This window comes from Grus americana, chromosome 13, assembly GCF_028858705.1.
Source record: "Grus americana isolate bGruAme1 chromosome 13, bGruAme1.mat, whole genome shotgun sequence".
Lineage (NCBI taxonomy): Eukaryota > Metazoa > Chordata > Aves > Gruiformes > Gruidae > Grus > Grus americana.
The window spans coordinates 17,676,641-17,703,489 of record NC_072864.1 but is presented as its reverse complement, the minus strand read 5'-3'; the positions used below and the strand labels follow the sequence as shown (position 1 = coordinate 17,703,489).

The 26,849-nt window shown below is 36.2% G+C and overlaps 1 protein-coding gene across 10 annotated transcripts in view; it reads right to left on the bottom strand.

Moving 5' to 3' along the window:
* CHD9 (chromodomain helicase DNA binding protein 9) overlaps window positions 1-26,849 on the bottom strand; it is a 98,259-nt gene that overhangs the window by 9,628 nt on the left and 61,782 nt on the right. For 6 of the 10 annotated variants that reach the window (XM_054840373.1, XM_054840376.1, XM_054840374.1 and 3 more), the window contains 24 exons: window positions 24,902-25,023; window positions 23,404-23,647; window positions 22,108-22,284; window positions 21,058-21,201; window positions 20,304-20,559; window positions 19,321-19,531; window positions 17,056-17,251; window positions 16,504-16,671; window positions 15,765-15,944; window positions 14,129-14,239; window positions 13,254-13,450; window positions 12,280-12,479; window positions 11,630-11,789; window positions 10,586-10,675; window positions 9,708-9,811; window positions 9,463-9,580; window positions 8,712-8,769; window positions 8,350-8,392; window positions 7,981-8,200; window positions 7,634-7,836; window positions 6,460-7,368; window positions 4,342-4,505; window positions 1,990-2,262; window positions 994-1,162 (listed from right to left, as the gene is read on the bottom strand). In XM_054840373.1, coding sequence (XP_054696348.1) covers window positions 994-1,162; window positions 1,990-2,262; window positions 4,342-4,505; window positions 6,460-7,368; window positions 7,634-7,836; window positions 7,981-8,200; window positions 8,350-8,392; window positions 8,712-8,769; window positions 9,463-9,580; window positions 9,708-9,811; window positions 10,586-10,675; window positions 11,630-11,789; window positions 12,280-12,479; window positions 13,254-13,450; window positions 14,129-14,239; window positions 15,765-15,944; window positions 16,504-16,671; window positions 17,056-17,251; window positions 19,321-19,531; window positions 20,304-20,559; window positions 21,058-21,201; window positions 22,108-22,284; window positions 23,404-23,647; window positions 24,902-25,023 — 4,717 coding nt within the window. Of the gene's footprint in view, window positions 1-993; window positions 1,163-1,880; window positions 2,263-4,341; window positions 4,506-6,459; window positions 7,369-7,633; window positions 7,837-7,980; window positions 8,201-8,349; window positions 8,393-8,711; window positions 8,770-9,462; window positions 9,581-9,707; window positions 9,812-10,585; window positions 10,676-11,629; window positions 11,790-12,279; window positions 12,480-13,253; window positions 13,451-14,128; window positions 14,240-15,764; window positions 15,945-16,503; window positions 16,672-17,055; window positions 17,252-19,320; window positions 19,532-20,303; window positions 20,560-21,057; window positions 21,202-22,107; window positions 22,285-23,403; window positions 23,648-24,901; window positions 25,024-26,849 lie in introns of those variants that run through there. The other 4 variants (XM_054840379.1, XM_054840378.1, XM_054840380.1 and 1 more) reach the window with 4 other exon arrangements.

Here is a 26,849-nt window from a genome sequence, read left to right as displayed (position 1 = left end):
AAAAAAGAAATAAAATTACTTGAAATAGTGCAAATGCATATAATTTCTACATGTATTATCTCACAGAAATTGCCTATTGTTTTTATGACTGTTTAAAACACTGTTAGCAGCAGGCTCTGAAAAGCCACTCTGCTAGGAAAGTTTCCTGTTATTCCCCCTACCTCGTCCAAATAAATCTGTACAGGGAGGAGTTACAAACTGCAGACATTACACAGAGGTAGACATCCCTAAGTAAATGTTTATAACAAGACCTTAATGGTATATTGCAAAAGAACAAGAAATTACAAAATGCAAGTGAAGGGTAGTATTTTTTTTTAAAGGAAATGTTCTCATCCCTGTAGGTATGCAATTTCAATGAACTGCAGTCACTCAATCAGAAACTGGCCTAAATCAAGTACCCAATTCTAATAATTTCAAATATTTTAATCCAAATTTAAACTGCTTGCTTTAGGCTCATTTTTATTTATTAGTGTACATCTACTGTTATTTTTTATGAAAATAAGCTCTAAGTTTTTGGCTATAAGCCAAAAATTGGTTCTAGACTTTTGTACTCCACTGTTTCATTACATGAGACACAGGAAAGAATATGAAAAGTGCAAACTGACACAGGCATAAATCTGGAATTCTTCATCTTCACTTACAAACTAGCCACAATAAGTTCCAATTTAAACTGATTACTGTCAGTGTACAGTGATGCATTTAATAATTATTAAAATCTTCTCGTGGGGGTGTTTATAACATATAATGGCATCCTTTTAGTAAATGAATGTTACAGTAACCAACCCTATGAGAGAGTATTCATGTGGTTCAACCTCACACCTCAACTTAGGTTCCCAATTTCCCCATCACGCTGGAGAGAATTCCTCCAGACTGCAGTTTAGAACCAACAACACTACAAACATCTCTCTCGACTGCCTGTATGTGGAGATCAACAGAAGAATCCAGAAGATACAATTTAATACCAAACCTTATGCCCTCTCACATTTTATGTACCTGATTCGGGAAGTGATTTTGGGAAGTTGACAAGGCTGGTTTCAGAAGCATTCTGGAGTTCACGTAGCCGAGCCAGGTATTGCTGCTGTCCCAATGCACCTTCTTCGCTTTCAAATGGCCTTTTCTGAGACAGTCCCTGCTTCTGAAAAGTCAATTTCAAACCACCTTCCTGTTAAATAAATGCCAGGGTTAGAAGAGTCTCTTCCATAGCAGAAATGACTACTTCATAATCAGGATTCTCACATACAGTTACTCCAGAAGAGTTGAGGAAGAATGAAAACATTGTACTACACCTTAAAACAAGTCTTGCTTCTCTTCATGTAAAAAATAAATCTGAACAGAATTTTCATAGAATTGCTTCCATTAATATAAATTTTAAATTCTCTATCTTAACTGAAAAATCCAGACACTGAACAGCTGTCTACCTCCCTATTCCAGTCCCAAAGAAATGCTAAACTGAATTATACGAGGAAATTTTCATATGTTTTTATGTGCTACAAACAGGTTTCAAACTACAGATACAAAAAATGTTCAAAGCTTCTAGACTGCATTTAAACTGGGGAAATTTACCTATAGCTCTCTAAAAGGCCATGAATAAAGTGCTTGCTGGATAGGACATGCTGAAATGTTTAAAAAGAGCCACACAACAGAAATACCTTTTTTTACTAACCACACTACTTAGAAACAGCATAAAACAGGCTGTCTGAGGAAGCATCAGAATGGCAAAATTTCAATTCAGAGAGAGAACTAACAATGATTCCTTCCAGTGGCTTATACAAATTAAAAAAAACAAAAAGCAAAACCAAACCAAAACACCCCCCCCAAAAAAAACACAAACCCAAAAACCAAACACTCAATGCCCAGAAGCAGCAGACCCAAATACCCACAAACAAGTGTGTGAAGGAAGTGAGAGTGAGAGCAGGCAGCCACTTGCAGGTAAAGCATGCCGCACACCGCAATCGCAATCAGGTCCTAGGGCAATAAAAATAAACATACGTCATTGATTTTCACTGTAAACTCCTTTTCTCGTACATGCTTCTTCACCTTTGACATCTGTGGCGATTGATCATATTCTTCTTTAACAACTGCGAGAGGGGGTGTTGGTGCACTGGGCTCACTGTAATCTGCAGCTGCCCCTGGACTATCCAGAAGTTTGGTTGTGTAGAAAGATGCCACCGTACTGCTGTCATAGCTCCTTCTTGCTGAAGGCCATTTACCTTTCAACACTGTTTGACAAATACTGTCAAGTCGATTAATCATAACTCGATCCTAAAAAAACAGAGAAAATATTTTTATAAGAATAATGCTTACCAACACTGTACACATTACATTTGTGTGTTATCTTCTAAATCTAAAAAGAAGAGAAATTACAACATTTTTAATCACTGGACTTGGACTTTCAAGATTTCTAAGTTCCTGGATTTGTACTGGGTTCCTGTAAAAGTTTGTGAAACCCACCTCTGTACTTCATTTCACCACCTGTAACAAACATGCAACGTCTCTCATCTATACAGAGTCTGGGGGCTGCAAATGCTTGAAACACATTATCTCACTGATCTTTAAAGGAAAGGTATGGCAACTACCAAAGCAGTATTTGTAGGTCTGGCTTTGATGGGTCTGAACCTGTGAGCAGAACTGTAATGTATCTGGCAAAAGCATTTATAAAACTATAAAAGTCTTCAGACTTTTATTCATGCCTTATTTTAGCTTTTGAAACCGTATTCCTCATTCACATTCTTTAGACACCACAGACCTGACTTCACACACCTGCATAATACAGAGATCTCGAGTCCCAAGAAACTCAGCTGAGTATATGCAGACTCCAGAAACTACCAAGTTTTCAGATAATTTCACAGTGCAGTTATTTGTCAAATAAAAATGCAAATGCTAAAATTACCTGTTCTGTAAGCAAACTTTTTTTTTGCCAAGTTTAAGACACTCTCCTCTATTTAAAAAAAGTCTTACTTTGTACATTCTGAATGTCATTTTTCACAACGTGCCCAGCACCTGTGACATCAAAGTTACGCTCCCCTTCTCAAAATGAACATTCAAAAATTACGAAAAGTAGCATTTAGATTTAAATGCACCTTGAGAAGTAAACATCACAACAACTAAAAGCTCCTGAAGTTCAGATCTTACAACTATTTTCCCTGTTTCATCACAGCATTGCCTCCCTTTTCAGACTCTCCTTAACTGCTTGACCTTGAAACTTTTCCTTCATTACAAGCTTGTGATCTGGCTCTGAATTTTCAAGCTGATTTGCAACTCATGCCTATTTCACAGAAGACTTTGAAATTATTTTTTATTAAAATTCCAGTGTGTGTGGTTTTTTATATATATATACACATATAGCATTTGCCTAGCAACACACTAAACATGCTAAAATTTCTTTAGAACTGTTGAAAAATATAAATATCAAAAAAATCTGACACAAGTTAACATCACGTGTGCTTTCCTATGCTTAAAAAAATAAGGTGACACACTAAAACCTCTAAGTGTAACAATGACTATAAAAGCAAGTAGATTTTTCAGATCCAGAAAGTGCCCAAGTCAGTCTCATTTTCCTTATACATCAGGAAAGGAACCTATCCAAAAATATATCACAGTTGAAGTTTATGTGGCCAACAGGCATTCCAGCATTTCACAACTCTGTTTCACCTTCTTAGTAAGCCAGTCATTGAAAGCATAAGAAACTGCTCTGCGGTCTTCCAAGCTGTGTCAGTCATAGAAATTCAGATATGACTAAAGAGCTTAAAAATATTCAGTATTTGTTTCAAACAAGAGGAATACCCAGTCACTTAGTATTACTATCTTCTCAAAGCACCCTTTAGAATTTCACTAATTCACGTATGGAATCATACAGTTAAATGTTAATGTAAAAGTTGTATTGCACCAGTACTTCAGCCAGCCTATACTTTAACATGACTTCGGATTTTGCAATGTAGCTGAAAGAGTCCTACTACTACTAAGAAAATTTTTCTAATATTTAGCTTAACTGATTTCTTGCTCTGTTTCATTTTTTACATTCTTCTGGACTACTCTAAACAATTCCCCTCACTGACTTAAAATCATTCAAATACCTGACCAATTATTTCATCTTCATCTTAAATATGTGTCCTCTAAAGTTTTGTTTCCTATATGAACATTCTTTCTTTTATGTATAAAATGCTTTGTCATAATTTTACTATAATTTACCATGAACAAAATTATGTTTTGTTTTGTTTGGGGTTTTTTTGTTTGTTTGTTTGTTTGTTTTTTTTTCCCCCAAAGGTCTCCTCACATTCAGTGATATGTCACAGCCCACCTTCCTCAACAACTTCGGTTTTCAAAGTAGTATTATAAACTTGCCTTTGGCCAGTAGGATGCAGCCAACATGTATCCACCTTGTAGGAGATAGCTGGAATTTGGTGTCCCGTTGTTCATCTGGAAACTGTCTTGCGTCTCATCTTGCGTTGTACTCAGAGAGGCTACACTCTCTTCATCGTATGCTTTTATATGCGGGGTTCCTTCTGCTAAATAAAAACACTAATATCATTTGATGTGGTAAAGAAGTTAAACACTTATTGTAAGAGGTTCAGGTGAACAAAACACACAAAACACTGTTCAGAGAAAGTCCAAACACAAAGTTAAATCAAAGAATTAATCTGTTAGGTTTTTCAGGATGACTGCTGAGCCTTTTCTAGGCATGTAAATTCCACACATATTCCTGTTAATATTTCAAAAGCTTAACGTATCAAACATTTAGCTCTTTGAAAACAGACATGCTTCTGAGTAATGATAGACAGTCCTTATTTAATTTAATGTATTTCCTTTGTAAGCCAACATGCACTAAAATATAGAATTGAATGGAAATAAAAGGTGCCTATCACCAGAACATGGCAAATCTATTGGGATACTATTTAAAAAACCCCCACCCCATTTCATTTACTGGATGGAATGCTGGACATTCCATGTCTTGAACACATGTGTCTGCATCAGTTAATTTTTTAAAATTTTAATCACAGAAAATTTTTCCTAGTACCTTTCCAGTGCATCCTCTGACATCAGCACAATGAGTACTGAGGGACAATTCTACAGAACTCAAATTTGTCTTGATACAATAGCTATGTATCAAGTCATCCGGTGTAATTTAGTTCCCCCTTAAAAGATGTTTCAAATGTGAAAAGTATGCCGAAGATCCATGATCTTTGTACAACTTGAGAAACAAAACCTGAGCTTAAAATTAAAAGCTTAGATGAACCTAAGAGAATTTCCCAGCATCTACCAATCTCTTCAGCTTACAGCAAAATAGCCACAAAAAGAAAGGCTGACTGATTGACAAGATTTTGCAATGTAAGGATGGCTCAATTACTTGCCTAATCAGACTGAGCTGGCAGAAAGCAAGGCTAATATTTGGACTTGTAGCACATGTTACAGTATCCACCATCTAGATCTAAATATTTGTGTCATATAAGCATTCCTTTTCTCTCACTGTTTTCATGTTTGCATACAACCATTTCCTCTGAAAATGTCCTTCCGCTGCTACAGGCAGCAGCATCTTAATAATTTTAAGTGGCATTTTATTTGCTCAGTAATCATTTTCCCCAGTAAATTAAACCTACAGTTTCCATTTGTCATTGCCACAGACAAGAAGATCCACCCAATTAACACAATATTTTTTTCCCAGTACTTCAGGGAAAAAGGCAGCTTATTTACACATGCTGTAATCCCGCTGCCTAACTTCATCCTCTTCCTTTCTCTGTTACCATGTTATCACACAGCAGAGAAATCTTTTCACATTCTGAGCTTCAGTGGGGCAAGAGTAGAGGACACTTCATAGTATCAAAATAAGAAATGTATTAAATAATGATTGGTTTATTAAAAAATTTAAATCACTTCACTGATGAGAAGTTTTCGCTTCTACTTTGAAGCTTTCAAAAGGATCTTTGTGTTATTTGGTCCTATGCTTACAATCACTTTCCAAGCAGGTACATATTTTTTAAGTGTTTGAAAATTTTCAGTGGAAGTACACTGCTTGGGGACATCCAGTTTACAAAAAAAGAAAAAAGCAGTTTACATTACAGCTTGGACAGAGGAAGCTCGCAGATTTCATGAAAGCACAATGAGGAAGCTACAAAGACAGGTGAGCAAGATTGGATAAAACAAGGAAACCAAAAGAATCTCTGTATTGAAGAAGAAAAAGGAACAGTGGTAGGGAATACACATACAATATATATTTCCAGAAAATATTAGCCATTCAATTCTCCTCCCACACATGAACCACATGCAGAGTAATCTTGCTTAGGGAATCAGTGAGGCAAAGAAAATGCTGTATCCTTGAAATTCTTAAAACTCCCTTGAAGAATCAAGCAAATATATTTAAGTTTACTTTTGTGGGATTTAATATCCTTTTTTAGACATTTTTCCATTCAGAATAAACTTGTTCAGTTTAAAAGTTATACTGCAGAAATAAGACTACACACATACCACGTTTTTGTGCCTCCTCTTCATCACTATCACTCTCTTCAGATGATGATGACGACGACGACGATGATGATGAAGATGAAGAGGATGAGGATGAAGATGCTGAAGAACAAGATGAAGATGACGAAGAGCTAGAGCCTGATCGAGAATGTGAACAAGATGAGGAAGACGAAGAGGATGAGGAAGATGACCTGGAAGAACAGGATGATCTATCTGAGTCAGAGTCCGAGTCAGAGCTAGAGTCAGATCCCCTTTTGCTGACTCTCTGTTTTTTGGAAGCTGGGTTTGGAGTTAGAGGCTCTGTCCTTGCTGCTACCATGCGCCTGTCCGTTTCAGTCTTCATGCTAGGTTTGTGGTCTGTATTTTGTACTGGTGTGCCATTTTTTGGACTCAAAGGTTCTGATTTCATTATTGTCTGTGTCTCCTCTGTAGACATAGATTCCTCTTCAGAAGACTGAAGGTCCTCTTTCAGATTTTCATTTTTAGCTTTTGTGTCCTCAAAAGCATTCACTTTAGCATCTGACAATCTTGACTGAGGTGTAAGAGGAGAAGCAGATAATGCCATCTGGTACTGATGCAAGAGTGGAGTAGAAGTCCTCGAGAGTGCCACTTTACTTTGATTATAGTTCCTCTGGGCAGACATAAATGAGAGTTCAGGATCACGAAGAATATGATAATCTGTCCTGCTAACTCCATGTTTAGCAGCTCCAATAAGTAAATCTCTGTCATGAGTCCCACATTCCCACCAGACAGGTAAGTCTGGGTTTGGCTGGCACAGTTTTAGTCGTTCAAACAACTGTGGGTGTCTGAGAGCCTGTTCTCGCACTTTCCTTAGGAGTTCAATGCGATACAAAGTCCGAGAAGCACGCTCCTCTGTAATTGGCTGGATAAAAATGTTTGGGTCTACGAGTTCTGTATTAAAACAAAACAAAGATGAGAATCTGGCAAAAAAAAAAACCCAAACCCAACCCTCACTGCAAATCAGTACTAGAAGTAGATGGCTTTAATCAGTTAATATGTCTCCCCATTGCATACTTTCATTTTTACACTTAACGTGTTTCCTTATTTCCTTCTCCCCCATTTTTATTTTGGAACACATGAAAGAAAAATATTTTCAAGATAAGTGCTGGCAACAGAAATTAAAGGTAAAACTAAAAGTAAAAATATACACATTCACCTTCTTTTGAGGGGAGACGACAGACTCTCCGGCACATTGACATGAATGCATACAAGTACTTCTCTAAGCTCTCATCGGTTTTCTTATGTAGCCTAGCCATTGCTCTAAATTTGGTCCAATCAAATCGTCCCCTTTCAGGATCAAACACCACTCCAAATGTAGACACAACTCTGTAGAAGTCAGCTTCTTCTCTTCTCGTCCATCTTGATCAGCAAGAAAAAAATAGGAAATCCTGTATTTTTCTTCACTATTTCATACAGCGAGCAATTATTACTTCTTCAATATAAAATACCTTTGGTTTTGATATAAGTATGTATTCTAAGTGTATATTTGCATGCTGCACATACCTTTGCTGTCTTTCAATCTTAGCAGCCATCTTTGGATTTAGAGCAGCTTCTTCATACGGAGGCTGCATCATACTAGTTTGTATTGGGAATGCTGGCTGGATCTGCTGGGCCTGCCTGTTTTTACTTGTTCGTTGATAAGCTGTTATTAGGCGGCGAAGACGCGTTGTTAAGGCAGACTGAGTAGGCCAATAAATTTTGTCTCCTTCCATCATTTGTCCATCTGTATTAAAACAAAGTCACAGGAAAAATAAAGAATGTAATCATTGCTGGTGCCTGTGGTTCTGTACTAGGCAATCTAAATACATCCTAGCTAAGAGTTAGGGGACTTAAGTCAAAACAGGGCTCAGATTTGAACTTTTATGTGTTTACCTCCATCTGCTATTACTAGATCACCTGGGGATGAAACATCATCCTGTAGAAAAAAAAAAAAAGTGAAGCAAAATTAAAAACATAGCCCTCTCCAGACATTTAGGTTCAACTTTCATCTTGCAAACAATTTATGAATACGACAAAGAACTAGAGTGAGGTATATTTTGCTGACTAACAAGGCGTACAACAGAACTATACAACAATTTGTTCCCACTGCGCCCACCCCCAACTGCAGACACACACAGAATAACATCTATCAATTTAGAGAAATGCAGAAATATGTAATGATTTGCTCAGCAAAAAGGTGGAAGTATTACATTCTAAGCGTGTTAAAAGAAACTATTAATAGATGCCTACTATACCTCTATGTCATCCTTAAACATTGCTGGTGCTGGTTTATATTCTGGATCTTCTACATCCCTGTTAGAATTTCAACACAGAAGAACCCATCTTAACATTTTAGAAGTCCTTACACTCTTTTCAATTAAGTAAAACTCATTTAAATTTAGTTAGATATACTTTTATTTCATTTTCTATTTGAAATGAGGAAAATAGTTCACAGCTGCTTTGGCTGGAATCCCGCCTCCCTCTAATTCACTATCTCATTCAAAGTTGTTCTTTACGACCACAGGTACTAACCCCACCGATGAAGCAATGAATAAAGGCAGTTCTCCCTTTGAGCAGTTAGCAGTGGTACTCAAATTGATCTACTGGGGTCACTGGTTAGCTACACAAGACTAATACTCCAAGCTGACTGACCTGAATTCAAGTTATATAGGTCTGTAGTATTCAGCCTTTGAAGGTTTTTACACTTCAGTGTCTAAGTAATGTTTCTGATACAGCAACACAAAGTACAGTCTGTCTAACAACAAGTTGCTGCATTTTTCCTTTAACTGTGAAATCCCAGACTTCAATGGTTTTGTGACACTGTTCCTAACTCTGCTTTCCACTCCGTGGGAGTAAAATCAAAATAATATGCTTCACAACAATGACATTGAACTAGTATAAAGCCAATTAAGATAACAATAAAGTACAATATGTAAGTTCAGCCTTGTCTACATTAGGGCCCCCTCCCTCCCCCCCGAATTCATGCCCACTTTTAAGTGCTCCTACCCATCAATATAATCATTTGCTCTTTGTTCGGCAGCAACTGCTTTTTCATCCGGCTTGCCAACCCTTTCCAGGAAGCAAAGCGCTGGGTCTGCTCTGATAGTGTTGTATTTTTCATAACCTATAAAGGGGAAAAAAAAAAAAGTGGCACAAATTCAACTGTCAGAGTAAGCTATAAAAACCCCTGAGTATAGGGTGTTTGTATTGAGGGGCGGGGAAGTGCACATGTAGTCATCCATATTACTCACCATGTTTAAAAACTCCAATTAGAAGGGATTTATCTGCATCTGCATCCCACCACTCGGCAGGAACTTCAGAGTGATCTGGCTCAGGGACCCAAACATCAATTTCACTAAGGAGAATCACCAACAGCACACCAACATCAATAATATTCAGAAGAAGAAATGCATATTTATTTTCTCTTTATACATTTGTACTTTATGTGGGATTTTTAAATTTCTCTCTTCAAACACACATATACAATATTCCATATCCAACAAATTAATTCAAATATTATTTTGAAGGTTGTAACGTTTTCTAGGATTGAAATATTTAATTTTTAATATACTTTGGTATTTAATAGCAAGTAACAGTTAACAAGTGAATGGTTATGCTACTAAGAGTTACATAAGCCACATTTTATAATGTTAGTTTATCATTAAGAATCATTTTGATAACCTAGAGAAACTAAGTTACAAGTTTTTAACCACCACAACCTCCTGTAGCAGCGAGTTCAGTAATTTCCAAATGGAAATACTTCAATTTATAAAAGAATAATTAACGGAATATGCAGCACATAACCAAAAGTTTATGTAGAGGCAGGAAAACCCCACCTGTTAGAACGTAAAGTATATAATTTTATCTTTCATTCACTTTTTCAGTCTATTTGACTTTAATAACTTTACTTTTCATAGCTACACTCATAAATAGGAATCAGGACTTCCTCCTGTTGAGTGGATACAATATGTTTACTAAAGAAAGAGTAAATAAAAGCATTTTCCTCACAGCCTAAGGGTGAAAATATTTGGTTTTAACATTTCTTATTTAGGTCTAGGAAGATTTCTGAATTTTCATTTGATAGTTTACATTTAAAATAAATAAGCAAAAAAACCTCTCTATAGTTCACCTGGCATCAATTCCATCAAAGACCTTTTGGAATTCATTACCAATGACTTCTTGTTTTAAGTAATACAGCATTCTTACTCGAAGCAAGACCCTAAGCAAACAAAAAAAAGGAATACAAATATTAGTACTCTAAAAGTTTTCAATATTTGCGAGTGGTTTTGTTTTCTTTTTTCTCTATAATATCAAAAAGCTTTCAAGTAATTTTCCTAAAACATACTTCCTTCAGTTGTAAGAGGAGATAACCTCCAATTCGAGTCACCTGACACTTTTTATTGCAACCACTTTAACAAATCATTTCATTGCAAAAATTCTTTTAAATCCTAGACAAAGACCAGGGCCAGCAGAACAACTCCTCACTTGTTTCATAAAATACTGATAAGAACAAACTGCTATTTCCCTTTTCCTACTTGGAAGATTCCCTTGGAAAGATTCAAGCGGGCTGACAATGAACATATTTCACATTATCTTCTCATTCCTTTTCACTTAGAATTTGTTGCATGACCCCAATGGCTTCTACATGCTTTATCTCAATTCTTGACTACAGCTGTATGAAGTTTTCAAGCAGAGTATGCCAAGTTTTCCTAGAGAAAAATGATTTATCTAAAACAAGCTAATTCATGGCTAATGAGGTTGCAACAAGCTGGTGAGCTCAGATGCTCAGAAGCCCAGAAAACATGCCACATAAACAGCAGAAGATTGAGGGGCAACTATTTAATGATTTCAGTTTCTTTGCTAAGCACTCCCAAACTCTTTAGTCCTTTGGCTGCTACAAGGCTCCCCAAACACACTAGCAAGATCTCTTTCTCTGTACAGACACAAACATACAGTTTCTGTAAAAATGACAACAGAATTATTTTGTATGTGAAATATTCAGTTCACCTCCTAACAGACTGCAACCTATTTAAATGCTGTTAGCTTGATTAAAATAAACTTGTTTCTTTGTAGTGACACAAGTATTTTAAAGTCTTCTAAAACAATGAGGAATTAGAAGAAAAAGAATCTTTACATAAAAATTCAAAGACATTCAGACTTAGCTACTGCTTACTTGTTGCAATGGTGTTTTATGTGCTTCTTGTATCCTTCGTCTTGCAACAGATGTTCTGGATTGTATTTTCGAAGCCATTCTGCTTTGTGTATATCGAAAGTGCTAGCCTGGGTCTTCACTTTTTTCCCTTTTCTTCCTCTAGGCACAGGGGCTGATAAGCCTATATAATTTAAAACATAATACATTAACAGCAACAGGTAGGTATAGATCCCTGGGATACTTATAGTTCCTGCACCCTATACCAGTACTGTGACCTGCAGTTCAGAAAAAATACTAGCATCACAGCCTCTGGATATGAGGTTTTTTTCCTCTTTTGTCTCTTAGTATCTCTGGAGTAGACTTCAGCAGCTAAGGAGAGGGGGAAAGAAAAGAGAGTGTGTTGTCACCTCCTATGAAACAGAATAGGTTCTTAAGGACTGAAATGAAAAGAAAGCTTGCACAGAGTATACCAGTCCATTTGGGTAAGCCATTGAATACAAAGCAAAGCAGAAATTACACTTCCTTTCCCATCAATTGAATTGCGTATCTGGAATAAATTCCACTTACTTCAAGTGGGTCGCATTCAGAGAGAAATTTTAGCTGTTCTTAGCCCAGTACGACAGGCATATCTATATGAAGGTATTTAACTGCAGAAACACGTAAGTCCTTACCAAGGTGATTCTGTAACTCTCGTGTTTGCCCATCCTCCGTTGGGGTAATGAGATCCCATATAAAACTTTTTATTTTCTCATCCCCTCTGTAGTGAACAAGACAATAGGCTAACAGAGCTCGGCAAATTATCTCCACATCCTGTTCATTCAGCTGTCTCTTGAAGCGCCCATGTGACAAAATTTCCCTCCATCGACCCCACCTGGTCCAAAGTGAAACACAAATCAGCACTTAGAAATGAAACACTTGGGTAGCCTGGAGATTTCTGTTACAAAAGTGAATTTCTCTGTAAATATGTAGCTTTCCACTTTTTTCCCTTCAGCTTAAGTTACTGATTGGAAATATGAAAGTAACATTTGCAGCAAAACTCCATCTGCTTAAAACAGAGTTTTCAACAAAACTTGCCTGTTTACAAAACAATATGGATGATTGTTTTAGGCTTCTAAGACAGAAAAGTGACAGGAGCTCATACTGATATGCGAACGACATCATTTATAAGATGGGCGAGAGAAGACCTAAGATTTTATTTCCAAATCAACTTATCTGATTTAAGTATGCTTAAAATAACTGGTTAGATTTTCAGTTCCTATTTGCACCTCACGGAAGCACAAGATGTTCTGCAATTATGAACATCAAGTCATCTACCAAGCCTTTATTTCAGATATTTATTTACAGAGTTTTGAGCTGCCTGCAGCACTTACTGTAATGCTTTTGAGAGAGACTACTGTAATGCCCATGTTAAATGTCATAATCTCCTTGGAAGAAAGGTGTTCACCTCTCTTGAATGTTTCTTCCATTGCAAATTGTCAGTTATACAAACTGCATGATAAATTCACATTCTAAATAAATTCTGTATGTACCCACACCAGGTTATTGCCAATATAACTGAAAGTTATTCCATAAACACAATTTAGTACATGGAAAAATACTGTTTTTTAAAAAAACTTCCTAGAATGAAGAAGGATGTATACGATACCCATAGACCAATAAGTTTTTTTCCACCCGAAAGCACTCTGTTCTTCCGTATCCATTGGAGCGGTCACAAGGCCTGCGCAGTTTTGGTTTATCATCACCCTCGCTCTCCACTTCAGACAACTCGGCCAGCTCATCTTTTGTAGCACTAAAAGGCCGTGTTTGCTTCCTAATTCTTGGGGTATCAATAACCAGGCTGTTCTGCAAAATTTCAAACAAACCTTATCAGAGAAACAATTGACAAGTTTTTCTTAAGTAGGTGGCTTCAGTTCAGAAACAACCACCACAATTCTATGATTCTATTAATAGGCATTTCGTAAAGACATCACAGTAAACACCCATAAAGCAAGAGAACCATTTTGTGGTATTTGAGGCAACAAAAAAAGGGTTTCATACCATGATGCCAGTACATTAGTTATAAACAACACTGAATACTTACACAGACTACACTGCAGTCTCTGTGAGTAAAAAGGGGCAATGAAACCTTTTCAGAAGTGACTGCATGGGAATGTCTTCAAGTACAGGACACAACTTCCAGTATTATAAAATTGATAAAATTCTTAGTCAGCTAGTTTGCAGATTCCAGCCCAGGATTTACAAGCAGAGAAACAGGGCAATCAGAACAATTACACACTTCCAACCACTTCCAGGCCTTCGACAAAAATCAAAGACCATCAAACTCTTTTGGGACAGCAGGGAGCTAGGAAATATTAAAGCTATCAGCAGGCTGATAACCCACGCACAAACTAACAAGCACAAAAAGTCTGATTTGTTGAAACGTTACTCAAAAAAGCAGCAGAAATCCTACATCTGCTATTTCAGAATTCAACAGCAAGCACGTACTTGAAAAAAGGTGCATTAAAAAAGAGAAGTACTTACTCTACCACTGATAGCATCTATATCTATTTCTGCTTTTTTGGCCCATTTCTGCCAGAAGTTGGGATCATCTAGTGAAATATCAGTCCTGTTTCCAGATGCAACAAAACTAGCCTGTAATAAATAAAACTGAATTTTACCAACATCATACATTAAAAGTTTGCAGAGTTGGAATGCCTCAGTGCTGTGAAGACTGCATAAGTTTATTTCATCAAAATCTCCCAAGCAGCTGTTAAGACTTTAGAAAAAGCAACTCAAAAGTTTTCCTCCCCCTTAATTTTTTAAAATCAGATCCATAATATATCAGAAAAATCTAATGAACTTTTATGTACCATCAGGAGAGAAGAACATTAAGCAGCAAGATTCTTCTGCTTCTAAGTCTGAATCTAAATTACTTGAAAGGAAGGAAATAGAATCTTTTGAAGAGGCTTATCAGCATTTGGGGATTTCATCTCACACAAAAGTACTCACTTGAGGGAAATTTCAAAGGAGTGTTTAAACTACCAACAATCAAAGCTTGAGAGCATGGAATAAGCTTAATTTCAGAAGGCATTTTAAAAACCCTGATACACTGCTTTTGGGAAAAGAGTAAATACATATAAAAATTTCTAACCCTTCTGATAAAAAGACAGTGATGATGATGTTCCCTAATTGGTTTCCTATCTCTTGTTTAGTAGCCTATTTCTAATTTAAGCCACAATCAGCAAGACACAAGAGCCTAAATAAATGTATATTTATAGATAATAAATACACATTTATATTCTTAAAAGTTTTCCTTTTGCTTTGCCTTTTGGGGGAATTGTCACAACTGCATTCATAAAGTACCCATGTTCCAAGCTCAGTTATACTGCTTGATATTTTTTTAAAAAATTATTTATGTATTTTTTTATTTACCTGAATTTTTATTTGTTCAGATTCATATTTGCACATGCTATGGAAATTAAGGAGTCCAAATTTACTGTTTGTTCTGTTCATCTGATTTTCCAGCCTAGGTTTTTGAATGGTATGATATTACCGCTTTTCTCTTACCCATCAAAATTTAGAAAGTGTCAGTCCGATTTTATTCTACACTATTACCCCTAAGATTTTACATTTTCCGGCCCCCCCCTCCATGTGCAGATATATATATTCTCCATCTCCTGCTATTTTAGGAGCTTTCTTATTTTGCTTTTCAAACTCTTACCAAAAGGTCAGGGTTCAAACTATATCCTACAGGTAAATGTCTTTAGAATAAGCCTGACAATTTTTAATCTTATTAATTATTGTCTTATATACATTTTCCTCTGCTCTTAATATATCTGAATACAAATGGATCTATAAACAAATCTGTTTTAACATTCTCAGTTACTGCAGTCCGTTATAGCCCACACAAGTCCTAGCCTTTTCAAGAGCAGCACACACCTATTCCTCACCTTTACTCAAGGATGCTCTTTGCATTTGTACCTGCAAATCTGATTTTGCTACGTGCACACATTTATATAAACACATAGGTGTAAGAACCCCAAAAAACTTACCTAACATACACACACACTAGATAAAAGTAAACATAACATTAAAAAAAGAAAAAAGCATAAGCTTTACAACATTCAATTATATTCACAGCTCTCTACTGTCAAAGAATAACTTGCTGCTTCTGCACCTTGGCAAACGTGGAGCCCCTTCCTTCTGATTCAATCGTGATAGTTTTAGTACGACGCTGCAAAATTTGGTCAATGTCTTCCTCACAGAATTTAGAGCCTTCATCTTCTTCATCCATAATGGCACCATATGCACCTCTTCGAAGCAAGTCTTCTATTTCTTTTTTGGAGAGTTGTTGGATCTGAGCAAATAAAATACGTGTTAGTCTAGAACAAAAATCCCCCGAAGTCTTTTCTATTTCTCTTTCCCTTTCCAATGTTTCTGCCTTATAATTTATAAACTCAAAATCTAGATTATTAAAAACTAAGAGAAAAGTCTAGCTGACAGTTGAAATAATTTGTTATGTAGTTACAGTACATATTTTTACAAGTAAACATGTATCTTTTTTGTTTTGGCTATTCTCAACGCTGTGATGAACACAGGTTTTAAAAAAATACCTGTTAATACGAGATGTAAATCTTAAAGTAACACATTGTATTAATATAAGAAGATACAAGGAACCAAAGGAAAACTTTTCTCCTTGTATTAACTTTGACATTATCTGCCTTAAGAGGCAAGAAATAGTGAACTATTTATTAGAATAAGTGACTACATTTAAGACTATGTCAACTATATTTAGTCCGCATCAGAAAACCTAAGAGAGATGCAACAACAGAAAAATGGTAGCTTCTGTAATTTAAAATAGTTCCCATGCTTACAAAAGCAAAAGGAAAGTTATTTCGAGAAATAAGTCTACATACACCACCGACACTGTTTTCTCTTCCACTCATACTCTGTAAGACAGCCTTATCCAGTCCCAGTTTCAGACTTGCTCTGTCAAACATCTCTCTCTCGTAGGAGTTACGCGTTATCAGTCTGTAGACCTTCACTGCCTTGTTCTGACCAATCCTGTGACAACGGGCTTGAGCCTTCAGAGGGAAGGGACAATAGCAATACAAAACTACTTATCCAGAAGTTACAATTCTTTTAAGAAATGGTTTCTGCTGTAGCACAATCTGAAAACTAGTAGTATGAACTCAAAAGGAAGTCACTGACTTAGTTTACCTGTGTTGTACATTTAAAGATTAATCAATTTGAAAGAAAAAGTTAGAACCCAGCCAAACCCAGACAACCTCTCCTATCCAAGTAGAAAGTATTCATCAAAAAACATTCAACATATACCTTAAAAAAAACCCCTGAACATTTTTAAAATTATACATGTTCAAAACAGAGACAATATTCAAAGTGATCAAATTTATATCCACTTTATTATTGACTTCTTAGGTCTCACTATTATGCTCAAAGGAAGTTACCTGAAGATCATTTTGAGGATTCCAGTCAGAATCAAAAATTATACACGTATCTGCTGCGGTCAAATTAATGCCCAAACCACCAGCTCTGGTGCACAGAAGGAAGACAAAGCGATCGGAATCTGGCTTGCTGAACCGGTCGATTGCAGCTTGTCTGAGATTCCCTCGTACTCGCCCATCAATTCGTTCATACAAGTATCTGGAAATCGCCACAGATACACACACACAATTCATTACAAGATTTTTTGTAATTTAAAGGGGGATTAGAACAGATCTCCTGCTTGTGTATTTATTCTTTACAGTGAATCAAAGTGATACAACCTAACTTTGCTTATCAGTGGGTAATATAACCAGGAACCACAACAGAATTTGCACACCTGTAGTGCCAACACACAGCAGCAAGTTCAAACATTGAGCATTTTGAGACAAGCAACTTTGTCCATTAAAGCAAGTACCTGATTATACATACCACGAAACATGTATTACCACGGCACTTAGTTGCATTAAAACGCACCATCACCTGAAGTCCCATGGGGACGCTTCCAAGTTTTTCACATGCTATTGTTCTTGGATCCCTGCCTAGGGCCACAGGAGCAGGACAGTGTACTTTTGTATTATGTACCCAATTGTCTGAACATGTAAGGGGTAACCAAGTGATCAGCAGAAAGCAGTACTTGGTGAGCTGTCACTGGACAAACTGCATATCGATTCTGTCAAGATTAAGAGAAATGGAACTAAAATGACATGACAGCACCTCTAACAGCCTTTATCAAGGCATCATTGAATCCAGAGCTTCCTAAAGTAAAACCAGAAAATTTAAAAGCCTGAAGTAAAACTGTCATTTCTGTTACCTCCGATAATTACAAAGACTCCTAGGAAATTTCTGAAATCAAGTGAAAAGCTTAAAAGGGGAGCAAATACTTCTGTACGTTGTAAATGGAGTAAGATGCTGAATGTGTATCCACTAGTCTAAAAGCTTCACAACCATTTTTCTTCTAATCAGCTATAAAATGGCACAGCAGATAATCCACAGGACCACAGGCATTTTGGCAGGCAGCCATCCCCTACAGTCATGAATTCTGTTAAGTATTAAGGCTAATCATGCGTGCACTCTAACATTTCTAATCCAACAGTAGCATAGAGCACGTTTCAGCTTCTATGGATTTCAGAAGATTTGACCTGTAGATATGATGCACCAGTCTAGATGTTAAATCATTACAGAAAAAGGAATATTTTCCTTACTACTGTGAAGTTAAAATCAGTCTCTTAAACGTACAAACTATAGAGCTGTCAGTTCAAATAGATAGCTTTATGAAACAAAAACCACGGAAGTTATATAAAATTTTCACAAAAAGAGGTATTAATATAATCTACTAACAATTTTCAATATATATTCCAGTATCCACTGCAGGAAGGCTTGACATTTTTACTAATTTTTACTTTTTTACATGTTAACTCTGTATTACTATGTAGTTCACTGGCAAATATTTCAAAGCAGTATATGCATTCCAACAAACGCACTATTAAAACAACCAGAACCATGTCTTTTTATAGTTTTTCAGGCTGATATAGCAACTGATTGTAACCAAGTTTAAGGTTAGATTTTATGCGCTAAGGCTTATGCATAGTATTTAATCACGTGCTTAAATAAGCTCTTAGTTGTTGCAGAGTCAACAGTATAATCAAAGGGTGCTATTATACATGACAGCAAAAGCTGATCTAAGGAGCTGCTTTACGGCTGGCAGTTCTGCTGCAAAATTCAAAGCAGTAATAATTCAGGGAAGACAGGAAGCATGGTTTTATTTTTATATTAAAAAAAATAACCTCCAGTTGTTCATCATTTTGTACTTATATTCTGTTGGGAGCAAGGACCTGCATTACTCTGGTGCAGGTTCGGCACGATGTAAATAAAGAACACATTCTGTGCTTCCTGGGGTTTGGATGAGCAACACTGAGCTTGAATTTACCTGCTTTCTGACAGGCAATGTATAAACAGTACATACATACAAGAATGTTTAATAGAAAAAGCAACAAACTGAAGGCACGTGGTTTACTCGACACCCTCTCTTTAGTTGTTCTCTGAAGTTTTTCATTTGTTGGTGAATAAATGGTAAGCCATCACAGAACACAGCAAGTTACACAGTAATTAGCAAAAACCCCAAAATTCCTCTCATTGGTATGCTGTAATCATCAACTCTGCACTAACATTCAAAGATAGGCCCACTGAGAACAATATACTACAGGAGACAGAATAGGCAGCCATCTTACCTTTTATGGATAAGGTAATCCTCCAAAATATCAAGGCAGCGCACCATTTGAGAGAAGATAAGGACCTTGTGGCCTCCTGCTTTCATTTTTGGAAGGAGTTTATCAATAAGAACCAATTTACCAGCAGACTGGATCATTGCTTGCAGATGGAAGTCAGGAGCACTTGGGCTATATGTTTCTTTAAACTCTCCAAGGATTTTCTCTTCAGCACCTACCAAAGAATGTATTTCTGTATCTATAGGTGTATCTACACAAGTATCTCCATACACGTAACAATACTAAGTTCCCAAATTCAGTGCTTGTACTCTAAATATCCCCCATTAGCCACTGCTGGAGACAGAATAAAGTTCTGGATGGATCTTAAAATCTAGCAAGAACATCTATTTCTATGCTCTTTGAAAACAAGTCTTAAGTTTTTAAGCAGAACACCACAGAAAAAACACCTAGAATGAGATGAACCCTGCCCACATTGCAAAAAAACCTAAAAATACAATTCATTCTCAAGTGTTCTGTAAAAAATCAACTGAAAAAATCACAAGTCCTTTTGTGTCTGGGATATTTTAAGTGGGACATGAGTCTTAATAACAGTGTTTTGAAGACCTTTTCTGAAGTTCTTCTATGATTGAAATCATAGTAAAAACTTTAAGAGCTTAGAGTGTATTTTCTTGCAAGCAGGAAAAACATTTGAGTTAGTTATAACTAAGTGAGAAAAGCAATGAAGACTGACACAGACCACATCACTTGCAAGAAGCATTAATTTCAAAAGTTAGCTCTACAAAGCAACAAGTTTGTGTTTCAGGTCTCAAATACACAACTGCCTCACAAATTTGCCTTACATCTATCAAAAAAATGCTTCCACCTAACCCAATACTTGGGAAGTCTGATGAAAACGTCAAAGAACTACAAAAAAGTTCTTAACGTATTTTAAATAAAAGTAAAAAAGTAGTTTAAAAATAATAATTCAGTCCTTATCATATGTTTACCTTTGATGAGATAAGGGTGATTACAACACTTTCTGAGTTCCATCATAGTGTTAACCAGATTGGGAACATTTGCTTGCCCTGCTCCTTTGGATAAGAATGCAAAGTTTTTCTCCAAAATCGCTCGATAATATTTCTTCTGAATATTAGTTAGTTCTACTTCAATTATAGTTTCCTCCTTAGGAGCCAGCTTTTTTTCTACATCTTCCTTTAATCGTCTGAGCATCATGGGCTTCAGGATAGCTTGGAGTTTTTGAACCTAAATGAAACACATCAGTTTGTTGGAACATGAAAAAGTAACAGTGTAGTTTAATTAAAATTTTTTGAGTCCATACCACTATTTTTTTCCCTAGACTTATATTTTCCAGATGAGATATAGCCTTAGTTTTAACCCCAAACTACTAAAGATTCTTTATGTACTCCAAAACAAAAAAGGAATCTCCTTTTTAGCACTTGTCTGCAAAGACTATGCCTACAAAGCCAGAAACCTTCAATTTTTATTATTCTCACTATTTACTTGCCAAATTTACAAGACCAACCCAAAAAAGTAAAAGGATTTCTTTAACATAAAATATTATACTTAACTGATTTCTACTGCCCACACAGTTTAGAGAAATAGCATGATGAAGGAACTCATAGGTGATCTGTGAGGAGTGAAGGAGAGGGCGGGGAGCACTAACAGTTACTATCTAAACCAGAAGTTTTTCCTTCGGGGAAGTCACTCTTACACACTGAAGCTCAATTCAACATGCAATACCTGCTCCTCTGTTTTAAGGTCTCCAAATTCTTGCATGAATGTAGATTCAGCAGGAAAACGCAATGGTTCAAGAAAATGAAGGAGGCTAAACAGTTCTTCTACAGTGTTCTGCAGCGGAGTACCAGTTAACAGCACTTTATGCTCCTACAAAAGGAAGCAAAACCCACATCACCTAACTTGCACACGTCTGCAAAAATCTGTGTTAAGTCTGAGTGTCATAACCTGAAAATACCAGTTCTGTGTATCACTGAGTACACAAGTAATACAAATAAACAGATTTGTAAAACAAGAAGTATTTTTCTATGAGCTTTTCTTAAAATTCTGGCTTCCTGTAATGAAGAAATGACCACACACTTCAACTTTTGCCTGTAATAGTCACACATGTGTAATGCTCACTCTCTGTAGCATGGAAAATACACACTAAGCATGTTATCAGAAAGCAAATAAAACAACTTCTGAGAATATGCAGCAACAAGCGTATCAAAATAATAATAAAGTCTAAAAAACCAATGCAAAGCTAGTCACGGTGCACCTTGTAGTAATGCACCAAACCCCTCAAGATTCATGGTAGTATCCGCTTTTTAAAATCTTGCACTATATCAAATAAAACCTTAACTATGGCATTAGACAATAAGTCTGTTTTAAATTCTACTATTTGCTTAGCAGTGTTATGACTTGGTTGCTTTTATTGTTAAATAACTTGTTTAAATACTTTCTAGGTTTTTAAACATTAGTTACTGCACAAAAACTTGCACTAAAACTATTTTATAATTATAAAGTTAATTTTAAACAGTATCTTCATCATAATAAAAAAATAGAATAATATGATCGGAAATAGATTCTGCTTACAGTTAGAACTTTTCACATTTTATTTAATCAAAACCATACCAGCATCAGCTGTCAAAAATACCAACATTTGAAGAGAGTACCGCAAATAGCTGTCTCCTGAGAAAGACTGCTGAAGAGGTCTTTTTTGGGAGGTAAAACAAATTTATAATTTATTATCACACTGTACTTAACTAGAATCCAAAGTGAAATACAGTTACTCACAAGGTTCATTAATTTTAGCCCTTCCAAGAGTTTGCAGTTTTTATTCTTCAGTCTGTGAGCTTCATCAATAATAACACACCTCCATTCAATTGCATTTAACTCTGGACAACCACCAAGAATCATTTCAAAAGTTGTGATAATGGCTTGGAATCTGTAGGTACCTCGAACGATACGTCCCTAGAGATTCATCAACACACAAAATTTGTTACATTAACTCAAATCTACTCATTTTCAAGATTTTATTGCTGAAATTTTATCAAGAGTCAGACATCGGATTTTACATTATAAATTGCTTTGTCATCCCATACACATTTATTACGTCTCTATAACTCTGTAATTAATACTCATGAGTAATTATTCATAGCCACAAATCCAATATTGTCTAGCCAACAGTAAAATTTTAACCACTTTTAATTTACAGATATAACCATCTAATAAAACTGTTTCAAGAGATGCATGTAGATAATATCACATTTTTAACCCTGGGAAAATCTGAAAGACTAACAGAAAAAACCCTGCAGTCAATCCATCAAAATATATGATGGTAATACATTTAGCACCAGCCAGTAAGTAATAAAAACACCACCTGAGAACTAAACGAGCACTGTTTATCCAGCTTACTCTACTCCGTTGGCCTGACAAAGAATATGCAAGGCTTTCTATAAGGCAGTATACAGTAACTCACTAGAGAAACAAGATGTCATTTTAATATTTAGCACTACTTAAGTTTTCAGCCTAATCGATTTTGTAGAAATACGATAGTTTAAAAAATTGTTTATTTATGCAGAATATATAGAAAAGGAAAAAAACCCTTTTAAAATAGATTTCAAGGGTTTTTTCGTGTCATTTAATGTGAAGCATTTCAGACAGAAAAGCAGACTGTACACAGACAAAACTAGTTTACGCTAGGAAAAGGAAATCAACAGCTACATAAAGGTAACATAGAGCTTAATCTGCTGTATTTTTGTTCTCGCTGCTCTTCAAATTCAGGACCCAACTGCAACCATCTGTGTACACTTTCATCTCCACATGAGTATCGGCTTCACTGCTATTCAACTGCAAATTACTCAGCATACTGAAACAACATACATCTCGCTGCAACCACTTTCACAAAATTTACTCAGTAAGCATATGTCAAAGATTCTGATACGTAAAAAGCTTAAAAAAACCCACATCACAGCATGTACAATGACTTTCACTGAGACATACGTACAAATAACGTAAAGCATACTTTTCATTACTACCACCTGACGCAGGTTTTGGGTAGGTTATTGCACACCAGTGACATTACAATACCTGGGAGTCCCTGAAGTACATTTCATACTGCTGAATCATCTGCCTGCTGATCATACTTCCATGATACACTACAACATTAAGGTCAGTCCACGTGCGAAATTCTCTTTCCCAGTTTGTTATAGTGGAAAGCGGAGCTATGATCAGAAAAGGCCCTCTTATACCAGCCAGAAGGATTTCATAGAGGAATGTAATTGACTGAATGGTTTTGCCGAGACCCATTTCATCCGCTAAAATGCAATTTCGCCTGAAAGTCAAATATACATATTTGTTATTAGCATCAAAGGAAGTACAGACACTAAAGCTGTTACTCAAATGAACAGTTTATAGAAACAAAGCTCAAATACGTCAGTTTAAAACAACAGTCGAAACTGAGGCACTATGAAAGATGCTCGCAAATGTTCCCTGGTTACAGCGAAAGAATGAATTTGGTACACAAAACCACGAGCTTTCAGTCATGTTCAGCACTCACAAAGCCTGAGAATGGAAGGTTCCATCAGGTTCTCCTAGAAAAATATTCCAGAAGTATTCTTTTGGGACTACATCTGCCCTAATTAAAGGAATTAAAATTAATCAGAGTTCCTACATGTACATTCACCTTGACAAAACTACTAGAAATTAATGAAGATTCTGTAAAAGTCACAGATGGACTGTGACCACCCAGCTACACTCACGTAAAAGGAGTGCGTTATAGCATCATGAACAAATTTCCCCTCGTTTCCAAAACTGAGACAGATGCATATAACCAAATTACTACATGAAGTACCAGTAGGTGCTCAGTCTCAGCCGTACATTCCAGCCCTGCACCCTGTTTGCACAGATACTCACAGAGCTATGTTGTGCTTGACTGAGAATTAAAACAAATTTTTTTTTTTTTTTTGCAGATCATGAAACTACGGTAAAATGGTACGCTTGCTGACGTAATCTCTATAAAGGGCAGGCAACTGATATTTTGGCAATAAAGCAAGCAAGAACATTCACGAATCAAAATCCAACTTAGAGAAAAATACATCGTTCTGGAAAAAACCTTGAAAGTGATTATATTCCCATTACTACATCATAGCATTAATGAACAAAAGTTAACTTTAGCCTACAATACAGAAAACACAATTATACACTAGCCTTATTTTTGAAGAGAGGTCATGTTTCTTTGAAATATATACTAATTGTAGAAATAATTTTGAAAGATGCAAGTGTTTTCCAGTTGTTCCAAAAATTCTGAAAGCTTGTACTTTGGTGGGAGTTGCTTTTTGTTTTAATTTCCTCATAGCCATTGAAAAATCTGTCTACAGTTACGTTAGTTTTATTAAGATTTGTTTTTTCTTACTCTTGTTGACAAAACCATGCTTGTACACCCAAAGAAAATGTGTTTTTGACAGTTACCCCCTTTTAGCTATAAGCAGAGAAGATAAATTTAGTTAAAACAGTATTTATCCCAAATAACAGTGATTCACTCCATATGGTTTACAATTTACATGAAAAAAACATTCCATGCATATACCTATTGTACCAGTTGAATAGGAGCCAGTTAAGTCCTTCCAGTTGATATTCCCTGAGCTGATTGCCATTTTTATATTCCCTGGACTGTTCTATCTTCTTCCAGGAGTTGGGAGGTGGTCGGTCCTTTAAGGTAAAGATTAATACATGTGCAAGTTGATACAAGTTTTATTTTTCCAGAGTGTTTTAACCCACTATTTCCTGAGTGTAACAACTTCAGGTTCAGAATGCAATTATTCAACCTTACAGGAAGGTATCATTGTTAACATTACTTACTAATGACTAGTCTGCAGAAACCTGAAATTTTTATTTATTTGTCTATATAAATGAATACTTTTAAAATTAATTTAAAACTATATTATAATAATATCAAGCAAATGATTTCTAAAACTAAGCATACGAATAGTCTGGCACTGGTAATTTGAAACACTAATGCATTTGTAAGAGAAACTGCAAGAATCTTACGAAGTTTCACTTTGGAAGCTCTAAGACTAGCTGTCCTACAACCACAGCCAAGTACCTGGGACTACTAAAATCCCCAAAGCCTGAGTAACTCTGGGTTCTGAAGCTATCCTCCTGAAGCGGTTTGGGCAACCTACACCGAGTTACTGTGATCTTTCCCCTTTCCTTTCAGCATTTGCCCTGGTCGCTGCTCGTCACTCGCTCTCAGTTAGCCAGTTCAGGAAGTCAACATCAGGAATACAAAAGAGTAGACTTGTAAATGGTTTAGTTCCCTGAATCGATTTCACCAAGCGATCAGATGAAAGACAGCATCAGCACACACAGGATCATGATACAAAGGACACGACAAAACAGACTGTAACAGTATCAAGGTATATCATCTTCATGACCCTAGTAAGCTAAAGGAAAGCTGAGAAGCTATGCATTGCTATCAGCTTAGCAGGCAACTTAGTTGAGAAATTTTGAAGCTTTTGACTGGTGCTGGGTAGAATTCCAGCAGAAAACACTCTCTTCAGATAGCATCTGCAACCAATGTGAGCAAACTCACACATTCAAGCAAAATATTTTTAGTAAGAGGTTTTCTGATAAGCTGTAAACTTTTTTATAAATACTGAGAAATGTTAAAATAAAAAAAGCTTACATTCCCTCTAGACTCATGTGGCCTTATCTGGCAGCTCTGAATTTTAGGCTTGAATTTTTTCTCTTTATTGCCAATGTCAGCATCATGTGACAGCAGGTCTCTGTCCCTCCCCAGCAGCTGTGGCTTCCTCCCCTCGCCCACAAGCAGGCATCTGCCCACTCCTCCACACCAGGAGCAGCCAAGCTCCTGCTCGCAGGGCTACAGGCAGCAAATACTTTCTTTTACTTGCTGGAGCCTGGATAAAAAAATACTTGTTGCTGATGCAAAGATGACTGTCAGCAGTACAGTTACGCTTTAATCATCTTTTTCTCTCAAAGCCAAATACAGTAATGTAGATGCATAGAAGTCCTTCTTCCCACATGCCAAAATGGCAGCATTTTAAATAAATACTAGAAAAATGAACTAAATATAACATGAAGATGTTAATTGTGACTACTGTCATAATCAGTAGATGGAAGAAACACTGAATAAAATTCAAAGCCTACAAATTAAAACTCTGTGCATAGTCAGTTACATAAAAGAAGTTAAAACAAGTGTCGTACTACACCACGCAGGACACACGTCTTACTCTGATGATGACATACAGGACTTTAAATAGAACTATTTTGTTTTCTCCTGCTCTACGAGACAGAAGATTGATAATTTAAAGATAAAACACAGCTCCTTATTACACTTATTTTTCTTCTTTCAGCTAGCCCTTTATTACAAGAAGAAAAATAAAAGCAGGAAGTAATTACGGAATCTGTTTGACAGATCTCTGTTTGCCAATTTCCTTCAGTGCTGAAGCACAAGACTTAACTCTGTTCTCTATAAAAGGATGTTTATAATTTATTCTGTTTTCTCCTCATCT